We start from the raw sequence: 15,103 nt of genomic DNA, 5'->3' as shown, positions 1-15,103 counted from the left end.
AAAGTTGTGGTTAGGCAAGCAACAATCAGTCAGTGTGACAAAAAAAATCATGATCCAGGAGAATAGTTGAGTAGAGGCAAAGGTCTAAATAATCTGGCAGCTAAGTATAGAATCGGCAGACAGGAGAGAAGTCAGGAATCAGGCAAAAATCATAACGAAAATCCAGTAAAAAACACAGGAAAAGCATACCCAGGAAATTAATCCAAATAAACAGGCTCAGAATGCAGGAAGAGCTGGTTACTGGAGTCGTAAAAGGCAGGTGGAGCTAGAGAGTCCAAAAGTAATGATCTAAGAAATAATTGCAGTAATAACTGAAGTCTACCTGTGGCTGAATGGTAGAGCTTCAGCACTAGTAATTGAAAGACCCAGGTTCAAACTCCACATAGCTATTTGCACTGAACAGGTGTGGGATGGAAAAATATGTGACAATGTGCTTAAACATCATCTGTGCAATAAGATTACAACATTGCAAAAATAAATAAATTAGTTAATGCATCAGTAAACGATTGTGTTATTTTCAAATGTTGGATTTTTATGTCACTTTTTAATGACATGAGTGACAAGTCTAAGTATCAAAGCCTACACTATAAACATGTATAACGTCAGAATTCAGCTAGTAGTGAATACAAAACAAAGCATTATCTTTTTTATGAAATATATAAGTGTAGTATTTCCTGCGGAGATGACAAACTTCATGCGGCATAATATAAGATTTTCCTTTTTATCTCCTTCAAAATATACGCTTGTGTTTAGTCAACCACCCTGTGCCATCACTAAACACTACAGCATTAAAATGTAACTGAGAGGTAGAAAATAATAAAACAGTTATTTTGGTTCCAGTGAAAAACATGCAGTTAGTAGTGGGTGATTTCATGGAGAAAGTCAAATATCTTTAAAGATTCTGAACAATGCAGAAGATAAATCACTAGACATTTTCTATAAGTGCATCAGTTGATTCTATTGAGCCAATCAATTATAATCCTTTGCAATGCAGATATATATGCAAGTTTACTACATCACCTATTGTTTGGGAACGGAAAGGTTCTCTGTTTGAGAGATAAAGGAATGTTTGAAGCTTCTAAATAGAAATATACTGGCCTTAGTTACTGGCAAACCTTTTGTAATGGACCAAATACTTGTGAAAACAATATGAAGCAAAACACCTTGGGCGTGTTTGGTCACCACACTCAATATCTTACCTAATGATCTCAGGACACCCAAACCTAGAATAGTCCCTTTATATCTATATCAGTGTTCTCCCCAGGACCTTTCTAGCGGGTACTGACATTAGGTAATATTAAATATGTTACATTTTTATTGCACAAATTATCAATTATCAAAATACATTTATGTTAAATTATGCAATTCATTTGTGCTTTGGAGTGCAGAAAATAATATAATATTAGAAAATATTACACTGCTCCCATCCGGCTACTTCATAATGCCACCCGGCTGGCAACATCTTCTGTGTAGAACACTGTATATTAGTGTAAAATGTGGCAATTATACATTTTATGAGATTTTCTTGCATTGAACAAATATAGAATAAATAGTTGAAATGAGATCTATTGGGGTTTTCAGTTATTTTTTCTATACATGGGGGAAAATAAAATTTTTAGACAAGAATTTATGTGATCACACACACAACATGAACTCTATTCAGAGCACTTGAAAAGTTGAAATCAGTAAACTATTTCTTAAGATAATGGCTTCCTTTGTAGTTCTATAAACCTCTTTAATAAATTTTTAGGTTACAATTTGAAGCATGTTTGTAAGAGTGAATACAGTCTGTTGAAACAAGAAATGATTTGGTTTTGCACAATAACATTTTTTTTATCTGTAAAGGGTCTTAACACTCAAATTTCAAATGCAGACTAGTGGATTTATTTCAAATTTGACTAAAAGCATTTCTGCAACACGTCATTTAAAAAAATGCTTCTGAGTTATCATAGGTCTTGCAATTGGGGTCCATTCTGAGCCATTACAATTGTCTGAAGTTCTAGTCTACTAGAAATCCAATTGAAAGGCCATTGATTACATGCTTTCATGTGGCTTTACAGTCACTGTGTAACCACCCCCAGTACTTTGTACTGACAGAATTCAACAGCAATATTCATCCTGTTTGAGAAGATTTTACATTTTTTTTATCTTTGCTATTTCAAACGCTTTGAGCTCTATAAAAAAAACTATTTGACCTCCTTTATATGGCATGTCTTAGCTACTTGCAGGGTATTTTTTTTTTTCAGTTTCTAATGATATTCCACAAGCTTATTTCACGTTAGTAAATATATTATTATTATTCTTTATTTATAAAGCGCCAACAGATTCCGCAGTGCTGTCCATGGGTACTAAGATATAAGTACAATGGTGAAACAATACAATATAAGAAATGTTACAGACAAATACAAGGGGAATTGAGGGCCCTATTCCCGTGGGAACTTACAATCATGATGGGTAGGAGGATGGGATACAGGAGGTGGGGACTGCAAAGGTGAGAATGATGTTAATGAGGAGTTAGGGGCCCGATCCGATATGTAGCGTCGCCCGCAAATGCCGGCGACGCTGAATTTTGCGCTGGTTTGGTATCCTATATACGGCGTAACCTAGAAGTTACGCTCGTATATTTCTGCCGTCGCCCAAAGTTTTTTGGGCCATAGGCAGGTATACCAAACCAGCGCAGTTTGGTATCCAATATACAGCGTAAGGACTTACGTGGCGAAAATGGAGAAATTCTACTCCATTTTCACCTCGCCACAAAAAGCAGCCGTAGTAAGCCTTACGCTGTCTATTGGAGCCCTGTAACTCCCTAAACTAGCTACAAAATAAACCTAACACCTAACGCATGCGCAATGTCTATCTACCTGTCAATCGGGATCCCCCGCCGCAATCCCTAATAAAGTTATTAACCCCTAAACCGCCGCTCCCGGACCCCGCCGCCACCTACAATAAAAGTATAACCCCCTAATGTGCGCTCCTACCCCGCCGCCAACTACATTAAACTACCCCCTAAAGTGAGCCCCTTACCCCGCCGCCATCTACCTTACCTACCCCCTAAAGTGAGCCCCTTACACCGCCGCCATCTATTTTAAAATTATTAACCCCTAATTTAATCCCCCTACACCGCCGCCACCTATATTAAATTAATTAACCCCTAATCTAATCCCTCTACCCCGCCGCCACCTATATTAAATTATTTAACCCCTAAATTACTAAACTATCCCTACCACTAAACCTAAGTCTAACCCTACAAATAGCCCTGAAAAGGGCTTTTTGCGTGACATTACCCCAAAGTAAACTGCTCTATTGCCAGCCCTTAAAAGGGCTTTTTGCGGGGCATGCCCCAAAGAAAGCTGCTCTTTTACCAGCCCTTAAAAGGGCTTTTGGCGGGGCTTTGTCACAAAGTAAACTGCTCTTTTGCCCCCTACACCGCCGCCACCTATAATAAATGTATTAACCCCTAATCTAATCCCCCTACACCGCCGCCACCTATATTAAACACATTAACCCCTAATCTAATCCCCCTACACCGCCGCCACCTATATTAACCCTAATTATATTAGGGTTAATATAGTTAATATAGTTATTATATTATATATATTAACTATATTAACCCTAATTATATTAGGGTTAATATAGTTAATATCGTTATTATATTATATATATATATTAAGTATAATAACCCTATCTAACTCTAACATCCCTAACTAAATTCTTATTAAAATAAATCTAATTAATATTAATATTATTAATTAAAATATTCCTATTTAAATCTAAATACTTACCTATAAAATAAACCCTAAGATAGCTACAATGTAATTAATAATTACATTGTAGCTATTTTAGGGTTTATATTTATTTTACAGGTAACTTGGTATTTATTTTAACTAGGTACAATAGCTATTAAATAGTTAATAACTATTTAATAGCTACCTTGTTAAAATAATTACCAATTTACCTGTAAAATAAATCCTAACCTAAGTTACAAATACACCTACACTATCAATAAATTAAACTACAAATATCTAAACTAAAATACAATTAAATAAACTAAACTAAATTACAAAAAATAAAAAAATTACAAGATTTTTAAGCTAATTACACCTATTCTAAGCCCCCTAATAAAATAATAAAGCCCCCAAAATAAAAACATTTCTCTACCCTGTTCTAAATTTAAAAAAGTTAGCTCTTTTACCTTACCAGCCCTTAAAAGGGCCTTTTGCGGGGCATGCCCCAAAGAAAACTGCTCTTTTGCCTGTAAAGAAAAACACAATACCACCCCCCAACATTACAACCCACCACCCACATACCCCTATTCTAAACCCACCCAAACCCCCCTTAAATAAACCTAAGACTACCCCCCTGAAGATCTCCCTACCTTGTATTCACCCAGCCGGGCAGAACTCTTCATCCGATCCGGGCGATGTCTTCAATCAAGCGGCAGAGAAGAAGTCTTTCATCCGGCGATGTCTTCATCCAAGCGGCAAAGAAGTCTTCTTCCATCCGGGCGATGTCTTCAAGCAAGCGGCAGAGAGTCTTCTTCCATCCGGCGATGTCTTCAAGCAAAGCGGCATCTTCAATCTTCTTTCTTCGCTCCTCCGCCGCGGAGCATCCATCCGGCACAACGACTTCCCGACGAATGAGGTTCCTTTAAATGACGTCATCAAAGATGGCGTCCGTCGAATTCCGATTGGCTGATAGGATTCTATCAGCCAATCGGAATTAAGGTAGAAAAATCTGATTGGCTGATTGAATCAGCCAATCAGATTCAAGTTCAATCCGATTGGCTGAATTCGACGGACGCCATCTTGGATGACGTCATTTAAAGGAACCTCATTCGTCGGGAAGTCGTCATGCCGGATGGATGCTCCGCGGCAAAAGAGCGAAGAAAGAAGATGCCGCTTTGCTTGAAGACTTCGCCGGATGGAAGAAGACTCTCTGACGCTTGCTTGAAGACATCGCCCGGATGGAAGAGGACTTCTTTGCCGCTTGGATGAAGACATCGCCGGATGGAAGACTTCTTCTCTGCCGCTTGATTGAAGACATCGCCCGGATCGGATGAAGAGTTCTGCCCGGCTGGGTGAATACAAGGTTGGGAGATCTTCAGGGGGGGTAGTGTTAGGTTTATTTAAGGGGGGTTTGGGTGGGTTTAGAATAGGGGTATGTGGGTGGTGGGTTGTAATGTTGGGGGGTGGTATTGTGTTTTTCTTTACAGGCAAAAGAGCAGTTTTATTTGGGGCATGCCCCGCAAAAGGCCCTTTTAAGGGCTGGTAAGGTAAAAGAGCTAACTTTTTTAATTTAGAATAGGGACATTTTTTTATTTTGGGGGGCTTTATTATTTGATTAGGGGGCTTAGAATAGGTGTAATTAGCTTAAAAATCTTGTAATCTTTTTTTATTTTTTGCAATTTAGTGTTTTGTTTTTTTTGTAATTTAGTTTAGTTTATTTAATTGTATTTTAGTTTAGATATTTGTAGTTTAATTTATTGATAGTGTAGGTGTATTTGTAACTTAGGTTAGGATTTATTTTACAGGTAAATTGGTAATTATTTTAACTAGGTAGCTATTAAATAGTTATTAACTATTTAATAGCTACTGTACCTAGTTAAAATAAATACCAAGTTACCTGTAAAATAAAAATAAACTCTAAAATAGCTACAATGTAATTATTAATTACATTGTAGCTATCTTAGGGTTTATTTTATAGGTAAGTATTTAGATTTAAATAGGAATATTTTAATTAATATTAATATTAATTAGATTTATTTTAATAAGAATTTAGTTAGGGATGTTAGAGTTAGATAGGGTTATTATACTTAATATATATATATATATATAATATAATAACGATATTAACCCTAATATAATTAGGGTTAATATATATAATAACTATATTAACCCTAATATAATTAGGGTTAATATAGTTAATATAGGTGGCGGCGGTGTAGGGGGATTAGATTAGGGGTTAATGTGTTTAATATAGGTGGCGGCGGTGTAGGGGGATTAGATTAGGGGTTAATACATTTATTATAGGTGGCGGCGGTGTAGGGGGATTTAGATTGTAGGCAAAAGAGCAGTTTACTTTGTTACAAACCCCCGCCAAAAGCTCTTTTAAGGGCTGGTAAAAGAGCAGTTTTCTTTGGGGTAATGTCACGCAAAAAGCCCTTTTCAGGGCTATTTGTAGGGTTAGACTTAGGTTTAGTGGTAGGGATAGTTTAGTAATTTAGGGGTTAAATAATTTAATATAGGTGGCGGCGGGGTAGGGGGATTAAATTAGGGGTTAATAATTTTAAAATAGATGGCGGCGGGATAGGAGCTCACTTTAGGGGGTAGGTTAGGTAGATGGCGGCGGGGTAGGAGTTCACTTTAGGGGGTAGGTAAGGTAGATGGCGGCGGGGTAGGGGCTCACATTAGGGGGTTATAGATTTAATATAGCTGGCGGCGGGGTCCGGGAGCGGGGGTTTAGGGGTTAATAACTTTATTAGGTGGCGGCGGGGTCAGGGAGCGGCGGTTTAGGAGTTAATACATTTTTTTATTGTTAGGATAGTGAGGGGGGATAGCGGATAGAGGGTTAGACGTGTCGGGCTATGTTTGGGAGGCATGTTAGACAGTGCGGGAGATTTAATAACTTTAGTCAGGTGTTGTAGGCGCCGGCAGTTTCTAAAGTGCCGTAAGTCACTGGCGACTCCAGAAATTTGTACTTACGCAGATTTCTGGACATCGCTGGTTTGTGAGACTTGCGGCACTTTAGCCTCTGACGGCGCCGTATATAGGATAGGTCGAGTTGCGAGCTGAAACTGCGGGCGGCGGGGGTTCCCTCGCTTGCGCCGCAAACTACGCCGTATATCGGATAGCGCCCTAGATGAGGGCAACTGTTGGTTAAGTTAAATTCATTAGTAACTGAGTTGGGTGATAAGCTTTCCTGAACAAAAAGATCTTTATGAAGCGTTTAAAGTAGGACAGGTTAGGAGAAAGTCTGAAAGCTCGAGGAAGTGTATTCCAGAAGGTTGGTGCCACACGAGAGAAGTCCTGTAGTCTAGCATGGGAGGAAGTGATGGTAGAGGAGGCAAGGAGCAGGTCATTGTTGGATCTTAGGGGGCAAGCTGGAGTATATTTGTTGATGAGGGGAGGACAGGTAGGGTGGGGCGGCATTGGTGAGGGCTTTGTAGGCCAGGGTGAGAATTTTGAATTTCATTCAGCTGTGAATGGGGAGTCAGTGAAGGGACTCACAGAGAGATGCAGCAGAAACAGAGCATCGGGAGAGGTGGATTAACCTGGCAGAAGCATTTAGGATGGATTGAAGGGGGGAAGAGGTGGATGGTTTAATGAAAAAACATGGCTTAAGTCCCACTATAAAACTTATGAAACTTGTACACAACTTACATACAGTCAATAGAATGTATATTTTATGATGCAAATAAATATTTGGATGATTGAAAAATGTTAACAACTTCATATAATTTTGTGTAATTTTATAACTGCTTACATTATTAATTGATATTATTGGTTAAATGGAAAATGCCACAACACATAAGATAACCACCATCAATATTTAGTTAATTAAACGGTCATGTTTGACTTTTACATATAATAAGTATTTTGCTTTTATGCAGATAAAAACAAAACAAAAAAAAAAACTAAAAAATTCCAAAGAAAATCTATTTTTCACATTTACCAAATCAAGCAAAAGAAAAACAAAATGTGATATGGATCATATTCACAATCTGGGAAGTTTCTGATGGATTGGAATGCCATAGAAAAGGAAGCCAAAAACCACTGGGAACATGAAGCTAAACAGGAAAAAATGAGTCACTAAAAATCTAACGGCTAGATTTAGAGTTTTGCGGCCAAAGGGGTGCGTTAGCTACGTATGTTTTTTTTCCCCCGCACCTTTTAAATAACGCTGGTATTTAGAGTTCTCTGAAGGGCTGCGTTAGGCTCCAAAAAGGGAGCGTAGAGCATAATTTACCGCCACTTCAACTCTCAATACCAGCGTTGCTTACGGTAGCGGCCAGCTTGAAAAACGTGGTCGTGCACAATTCCCCCATAGGAAACAATGGGGCAGTTTGAGCTGAAAAAAAAACCTAACACCTGCAAAAAAGCAGCGTTCAGCTCCTAACGCAGCCCCATTGGTTCCTATGGGGAAACAGTTTCTAAGTCTGCACCTAACACCCTAACATGTACCCCGAGTCTAAACACCCCTAACCTTACACTTATTAACCCCTAATCTGCCGCCCCCGCTATCGCTGACCCCTGCATATTATTATTAACCACCAATCTGCCACGCCGGACACCGCCGCAACCTACATTATCCCTATGAACCCCTAATCTGCTGCACCCAACGTCGCCGACACCTACATAATATTTATTAACCCCTAATCTGCCCCCCCAACGTCGCTGCTACCTTACCTACACTTATTAACCCCTAATCTTCCGACCGGACCTCGCCGCCACTATAATAAATGTATTAACCCCTAAACCGCCTCACTCCCGCCTCGCAAACCCTATAATAAATTTTATTAACCCCTAATTTGCCCTCACTAACATCGGCGACACCTAACTTCAAGTATTAACCCCTAATCTGCCGACCGGACCTCAACACTACTCTAATAAATGTATTAACCCCTAAAGCTAAGTCTAACCCTAACACCCCCCTAAATTAAATATAATTTTAATCTAACAAAATAAATTCATTCTTATTAAATAAATTAATCCTATTTAAAGATAAATACTTACCTGTAAAATAAACCCTAATATAGCTACAATATAACGAATAATTATATTGTAGCTATTTTAAGATTTATATTTATTTTACAGGCAACTTTGTATTTATTTTAACTAGGTACAATAGCTATTAAATAGTTAATAACTATTTAATAGCTACCTAGTTAAAATAATTACAAAATTACCTGTAAAATAAATCCTAACCTAAGTTACAATTAAACCTACACTATCAATAAATTAATTAAATAACCTACCTACAATTACCTACAATTAAATCAACTAAACTACAAAAAAAACAAACACTAAATTACAAAAAATAAAAAAAGATTATAAGAATTTTAAACTAATTACACCTACTCTAAGCCCCCTAAAAAAATAAAAAAGCCCCCCAAAATAAAAAATGCCCTACCCTATTCTAAAATAAAAAGTTAACAGCTCTATTACCTTACCAGTCCTTAAAAGGGCCTTTTGCGGGGCATGCCCCAAAGAAATCAGCTCTTTTGCCTGAAAAAAAACAATACAATACCCCCCCAACATTACAATCAGCCAATCAGATTGAGCTCGCATTCTATTGGCTGTTCCGATCAGCCAATAGAATGCGAGCTCAATCTGATTGGATCAGCCAATCGGATTGAACTTGAATCTGATTGGCTGATTCAATCAGCCAATCAGATTTTTCCTACCTTAATTCCGATTGGCTGATAGAATCCTATCAGCCAATCGGAATTCTAGGGACGCCATCTTGGATGACGTCATATAAAGGAACCTTCATTCGGACTTAGGACGTCGGTGAGGAAGGATGGCTCCGCGTCGGCTGCTTCAAGATGGACCCGCTCCGCTCCGGATGGAAGAAGATTGAAGATGCCATCTGGATGAAGACTTTGGACCCTCTTCTGGACGGATTGGTGATACCCGGCTGGGTGAATACAAGGTAGGGAGATCTTCAGGGGCTTAGTGTTAGGTTTTTTAAGGGGGGTTTGGGTGGGTTAGATTAGGGGTATGTGGGTGGTGGGTTGTAAATGTTGGGGGGGGGTATTGTATTTTTTTTTTTTCAGGCAAAAGAACCGATTTCTTTGGGGCATGCCCCGCAAAAGGCCCTTTTAAGGGCTGGCAAGGTAATAGAGCTGTTAACTTTTTATTTTAGAATAGGGTAGGGCATTTTTTTATTTTGGGGGGCTTTGTTATTTTTTTAGGGGGTTTAGAGTAGGTGTAATTAGTTTAAAATTCTTGTAATCTTTTTTTATTTTTTTGTAATTTAAAGTTTATTTTTTTTGTAATTTAGTTTAGTTGATTTAATTGTAGGTAATTGTAGGTAGGTTATTTAATTAATTTATTGATAGTGTAGTGTTAGGTTTAATTGTAACTTAGGTTAGGATTTATTTTACAGGTAATTTTTTAATTATTTTAACTAGGTAGCTATTAAATAGTTAATAACTATTTAATAGCTATTGTACCTAGTTAAAATAATTACAAAGTTGACTGTAAAATAAATATAAATCCTAAAATAGCTACAATATAATTATTCGTTATATTGTAGCTATATTAGGGTTTATTTTACAGGTAAGTATTTAGCTTTAAATAGGATTAATTTATTTAATAAGAATTAAAATTTATTTTGTTAGATTAAAATTATATTTAACTTAGGGGGGAGTTAGGGTTAGGGTTAGACTTAGCTTTAGGGGTTAATACATTTATTAGAGTAGCGGTGAGGTCCGGTCGGCAGATTAGGGGTTAATACTTGAAGTTAGGTGTCGTTGATGTTAGTGAGGGCAGATTAGGGGTTAATAAAATTTATTATAGGGTTTTCGAGGCGGGAGTGAGGCGGTTTAGGGTTTAATACATTTATTATAGTGGAGGCGAGGTCCGGTCGGAAGATTATGGGTTAATAAGTGTAGATAAGGTAGCAGCGACGTTGGGGGGGCAGATTAGGGGTTAATAAATATTATGTAGGTGTCGACGATGTTAGGGGCAGCAGATTAGGGGTACATAGGGATAATGTAGGTGGCGGCGGTGTGCGGTTGGCAGATTAGGGGTTAAAAAAATATATTATAGTGGCGGCGATGTGGGGGGACCTCGGTTTAGGGGTACATAGGTAGTTTATGGGTGTTAGTGTACTTTAGAGCACAGTAGTTAAGAGCTTTATGAACCGGCGTTAGCCCAGAAAGCTCATAACTCCTGACTTTTTTCTGCGGCTGGAGTTTTGTCGTTAGAGTTCTAACGCTCACTTCAGCCAAGACTCTAAATACCGGCGTTAGGAAGATCCCATTGAAAAGATAGGATACGCAATTGGCGTAAGGGGATCTGCGGTATGGAAAAGTCGCGGCTGGAAAGTGAGCGTTAGACCCTTTCCTGACTGACTCTAAATAGCAGCGGGCGGTAAAAACCAGCGTTAGGAGCCCTTAACGCTGGTTTTGACGGCTACCGCAGAACTCTAAATCTAGGCGTAAATGTAGTTAGAATTGTAGCCTTTGGTTAACGGAATTTGGCATATAAATAAAATTATAATATCAGTATATGGAAGCCTCACTTGTTTAGTTTGAATATATTTGTTATTTTATATATCATTTATTTAATACATTTGTCAACAAATACTAACCTGGAAGACTCCACAAGCCGGCAACTTCTAATGTCCTAAGCTTCTTCTCCAATTCTGCCACTCGGTTTCCTAAAATTCTGAAGGAAACAGAGTTTATTTGCAAGTAAAATCATTGTCTCTATTGTGTGTATGTGTATATATATATATATATATATATATATACATACACACATACACACACATATATAAATATATATATATATATATATATATATATATATATATACACACACACACACATATATATATATATATATATATATATATATATATATATATATATACACACACACACACACTCACCTGCCACTTTATTAGGTACACCTTGCTAGTACCGGTCTGGACCCCCTTTTGCCTTCAGAACTGCCTTAATTCTTTGTGGCATATTCAAAAAGGTGTTGGAAACATTCCTCAGAGATTTTGGTCCAAATTGATATGATAGCATCACACAGCCGCTACAGATTTGTCGGCTGCACATCCATGATGCGAATCTCCCATTCCACCACACCCCAAAGGTGCTCTATTGATTTGAGATCTGGTAACTGTGGAGGCCATTGGAGTACAGTGAACTCATTGTCATGTTCAAGAAACCAGTTTGAGATGATTTGAGCTTTGTGACTTGGTGCATTATCCTGCTAGAAGTAGTCATCAGAAGATGGGTACACTGTAGTCATAAAGGGATGGACATGGTTAGTAACAATACTCAGGTAGGCCGTGGCATTTAAACAATGCTCAATTGGTACTAAGGGGCCCAAAGTGTTCCAAGAAAATATCCCCACGCCATTACACCACCACCACCAGCCTGAACCATTGATACAAGGCAGGATGGATCCATGCTTTCAAGTTGTTTACGCCAAATTCTGACCGTACCATCTGAATGTCGCAGCTGAAATCGAGACTCATCAGACCAGGCAACGTATTTCCAATATTCTATTGTCCAATTTTGGTGAGCCTGTGCGAATTGTAGCGTCAGTTTCTTGTTCTTAGCTGACAGGAGTGGCACCCGGTGTGGTCTTCTGCTGCTGTAGCCCATCTGCTTCAAGGTTCAACGTGTTGTGCATTCAGAGATGGTATTCTGCATACCTTGGTTGTAATGAGTGGTTATTTTAGTTACTGTTGCCTTTCTATCATCTCGAACCAGTCTGCCCATTCTCCTCTGACACCAACAAGGCATTTTCGTCCACACAACTGCCGCTAACTGGATATTTTCGCTTTTTCGGACCATTCTCTGTAAACCCTAGAGATGGTTGTGCGTGAAAATCCCAATAAATCAGCAGTTTTTTAAATACTGAGACCAGCCCGTCTGGCACCAACAACCATGCCACATTCAAAGTCACTTAAATACCCTTTCTTCCCCATTCTGATGTTTGGTTTGCACTTCAGTAAGTCGTCTTCACCACGTCTAGATGACTAAATGCATTGAGTTGATGCCATGTGATTGGCTGATTAGCAATTTGTTTTATCAAGCAATTGAACAGGTGTACCTAATAAAGTGAGTATATATACACTCATACATATATACATATATATATATATATATATATATATACATACACACACACAAAAACATATACATATATTATATATATATATAAAAACATACACACACACACACACACACACACACACACACACACACACACACACACATATATATATATATATATATATATATACACATACATACACACACACATATATATATATATATATATATATATATATATATATATATATATATACACACACATAAACTATATACCCACAGATACATATATATATATATATATATATATATATATACACACACACACACATTCACACACTATATACCCACACACACATACATACATATATATATGTATATATATATATATATATATATATATAAATGCACAACATACACACATGATATATATTCTATATGAATTGTGCTTTAAACCACATTGAATAGAATTTTAAATAAGAATAAAGGATGATAAACGTGTTTGTATTTTATGTATAAATAATTCATCACCAATTTTCAGTATAAAATACTGTCCGCGTTCATAATTCAGCAAATGTTTAAATGTGAATGATTTCCTTTCAACCCAAAAAGAGCAAATGCCAGTTATGAGTGCCAGAATGAAATAGGAAGCAAACAAGCCAATAGATACTTACTTGTTAGTCTGTCTCTGGTGCTGAATGACCATGTTTTTTTCATGAATCGTCTCTAATAGGGCTGTGGCTAGAGATTTCAGATCAGAAATACACTGAGGTGTTGCGGGCAGACTGCATCCGTGGTCCTCAGACAGCAAGTCCTGGACTGTACAAAACTAACTATCAGACGATGTAAACAACAACATCATACACATCGCTATGCATATTAATTATTTACTTTGTATTACACTGCGCTACAATAGCAGTTTACATTTTGTAGTCTTCTACATTTAAACTTTGTTTGCCAGCCGTTAAATATTATGCCATTCTTGATTGAGATATAACAATTATCTCATCAACTATGTTTATTAACACCTTGATAAAATAATTACATATACAAATACAATATAAAAGGCATTAAATGGATATTAAACTAGAAATCTATCATACATAAAGAAAAAAGAGACACTTTTTAAACATTGTAGAAATATATTTTTGCATATAAAAATTATGTTGAAGGGACACTGAACTGTAAAATTTGGTCTCTTTTAATATGTTTCAAACTATCCTTTTACATGCTGGGTTGTATTAAATTATGGAAAAAGATATCCTTTACCTTTATTTTGACATTTAAAATAGCTGCCTTTGCCTGTTGAAACCATTACCTAATTTCAGTAGAATAGTATTGAAAATAGAAAATCTAAGTCAAGAGCAAACAACAGCAATCTGGAAATCAACCTCTTGTTGGGCGTATAAGAGATTCAAGCACATTTCAAAAGGTGTTTTTGCATCAGCTTTGATTATAATTAACTTTTCAAAGCTGCTTGTCTGAGTATAATGTCCCTTTAATAATGTTACTGAAACAGGATGTGCATGTTTTGTTCATAATTGGACCATGGGATAGAAGTTCACAAAGAAAAATTCCCACAGTTCCACTGATAAACAGTAATATGCCCAAACTGCAACAGGATACCAATTTATCACAAAGGGCAAACACAGAATCAGAAAGCGCCATAACAACAAAAAATTACCAAAACAGTTAAGTGCATAAATATATAATCATATAGTTATATCCCCATAAAAAAGCTCTTGAAGTTGGGGAAATAAACTTACCCCTCCAGAAGTAGCTCTTTAAAACTTACAAAAGCCAAAGCGCACTAATCCGACATTCAAAAAAGTGGATAACGCACAAGGATGTCTGACATCCAGATAGCACACGCAACCCGATGTAAGATCAGGGGAAGAGCATCAAAACTAACCTGTGTGTGAAAATCCCACCACAGCAATCATGAGAAGCCTACATGGGCTATCCTGACCTGCCGTTGTGCACAGACTCAAAAGCCACCGCACATAATAGACGATTATAAAAGTGCTAAACCGGGCACATGCTAAAAAACTATTAAAAAATTAAAAGGGGGATAACTAAATTAGAAATACATCTGTCCCAAGTCTGTATGTATGTATGAATGAATGAATGTAATGTATATCATTATTTTGTAGGTTTACTGCCCCTTTAAGAATACCATGCACATCTTCATTCTTCACCTTTCTCCAGCGGAGGCAAAGACAAGACTAGTTTCCAGTAAGGTGGGAGGGGTTTTATAGAGGTCTTGGGAATCTTTGCCACCTCCTATTGGCTACACGTATT

At 37.3% G+C, this 15,103-nt stretch overlaps 1 protein-coding gene across 1 annotated transcript in view; it reads right to left on the bottom strand.

The window, feature by feature from the left end:
• The window catches only part of CCDC149 (coiled-coil domain containing 149), a 258,788-nt gene that overhangs the window by 49,940 nt on the left and 193,745 nt on the right, over positions 1 to 15,103 (bottom strand). Inside the window, 2 exon segments of the mRNA XM_053704090.1 lie at positions 11,317 to 11,393; positions 13,477 to 13,621. Of these exon segments, the coding sequence (XP_053560065.1) occupies positions 11,317 to 11,393; positions 13,477 to 13,621 (222 nt within the window).

Source organism: Bombina bombina, chromosome 2 (assembly GCF_027579735.1).
Source record: "Bombina bombina isolate aBomBom1 chromosome 2, aBomBom1.pri, whole genome shotgun sequence".
Taxonomy (NCBI): Eukaryota; Metazoa; Chordata; class Amphibia; order Anura; family Bombinatoridae; genus Bombina; species Bombina bombina.
This window is presented reverse-complemented; position numbering and strand designations above follow the sequence as displayed.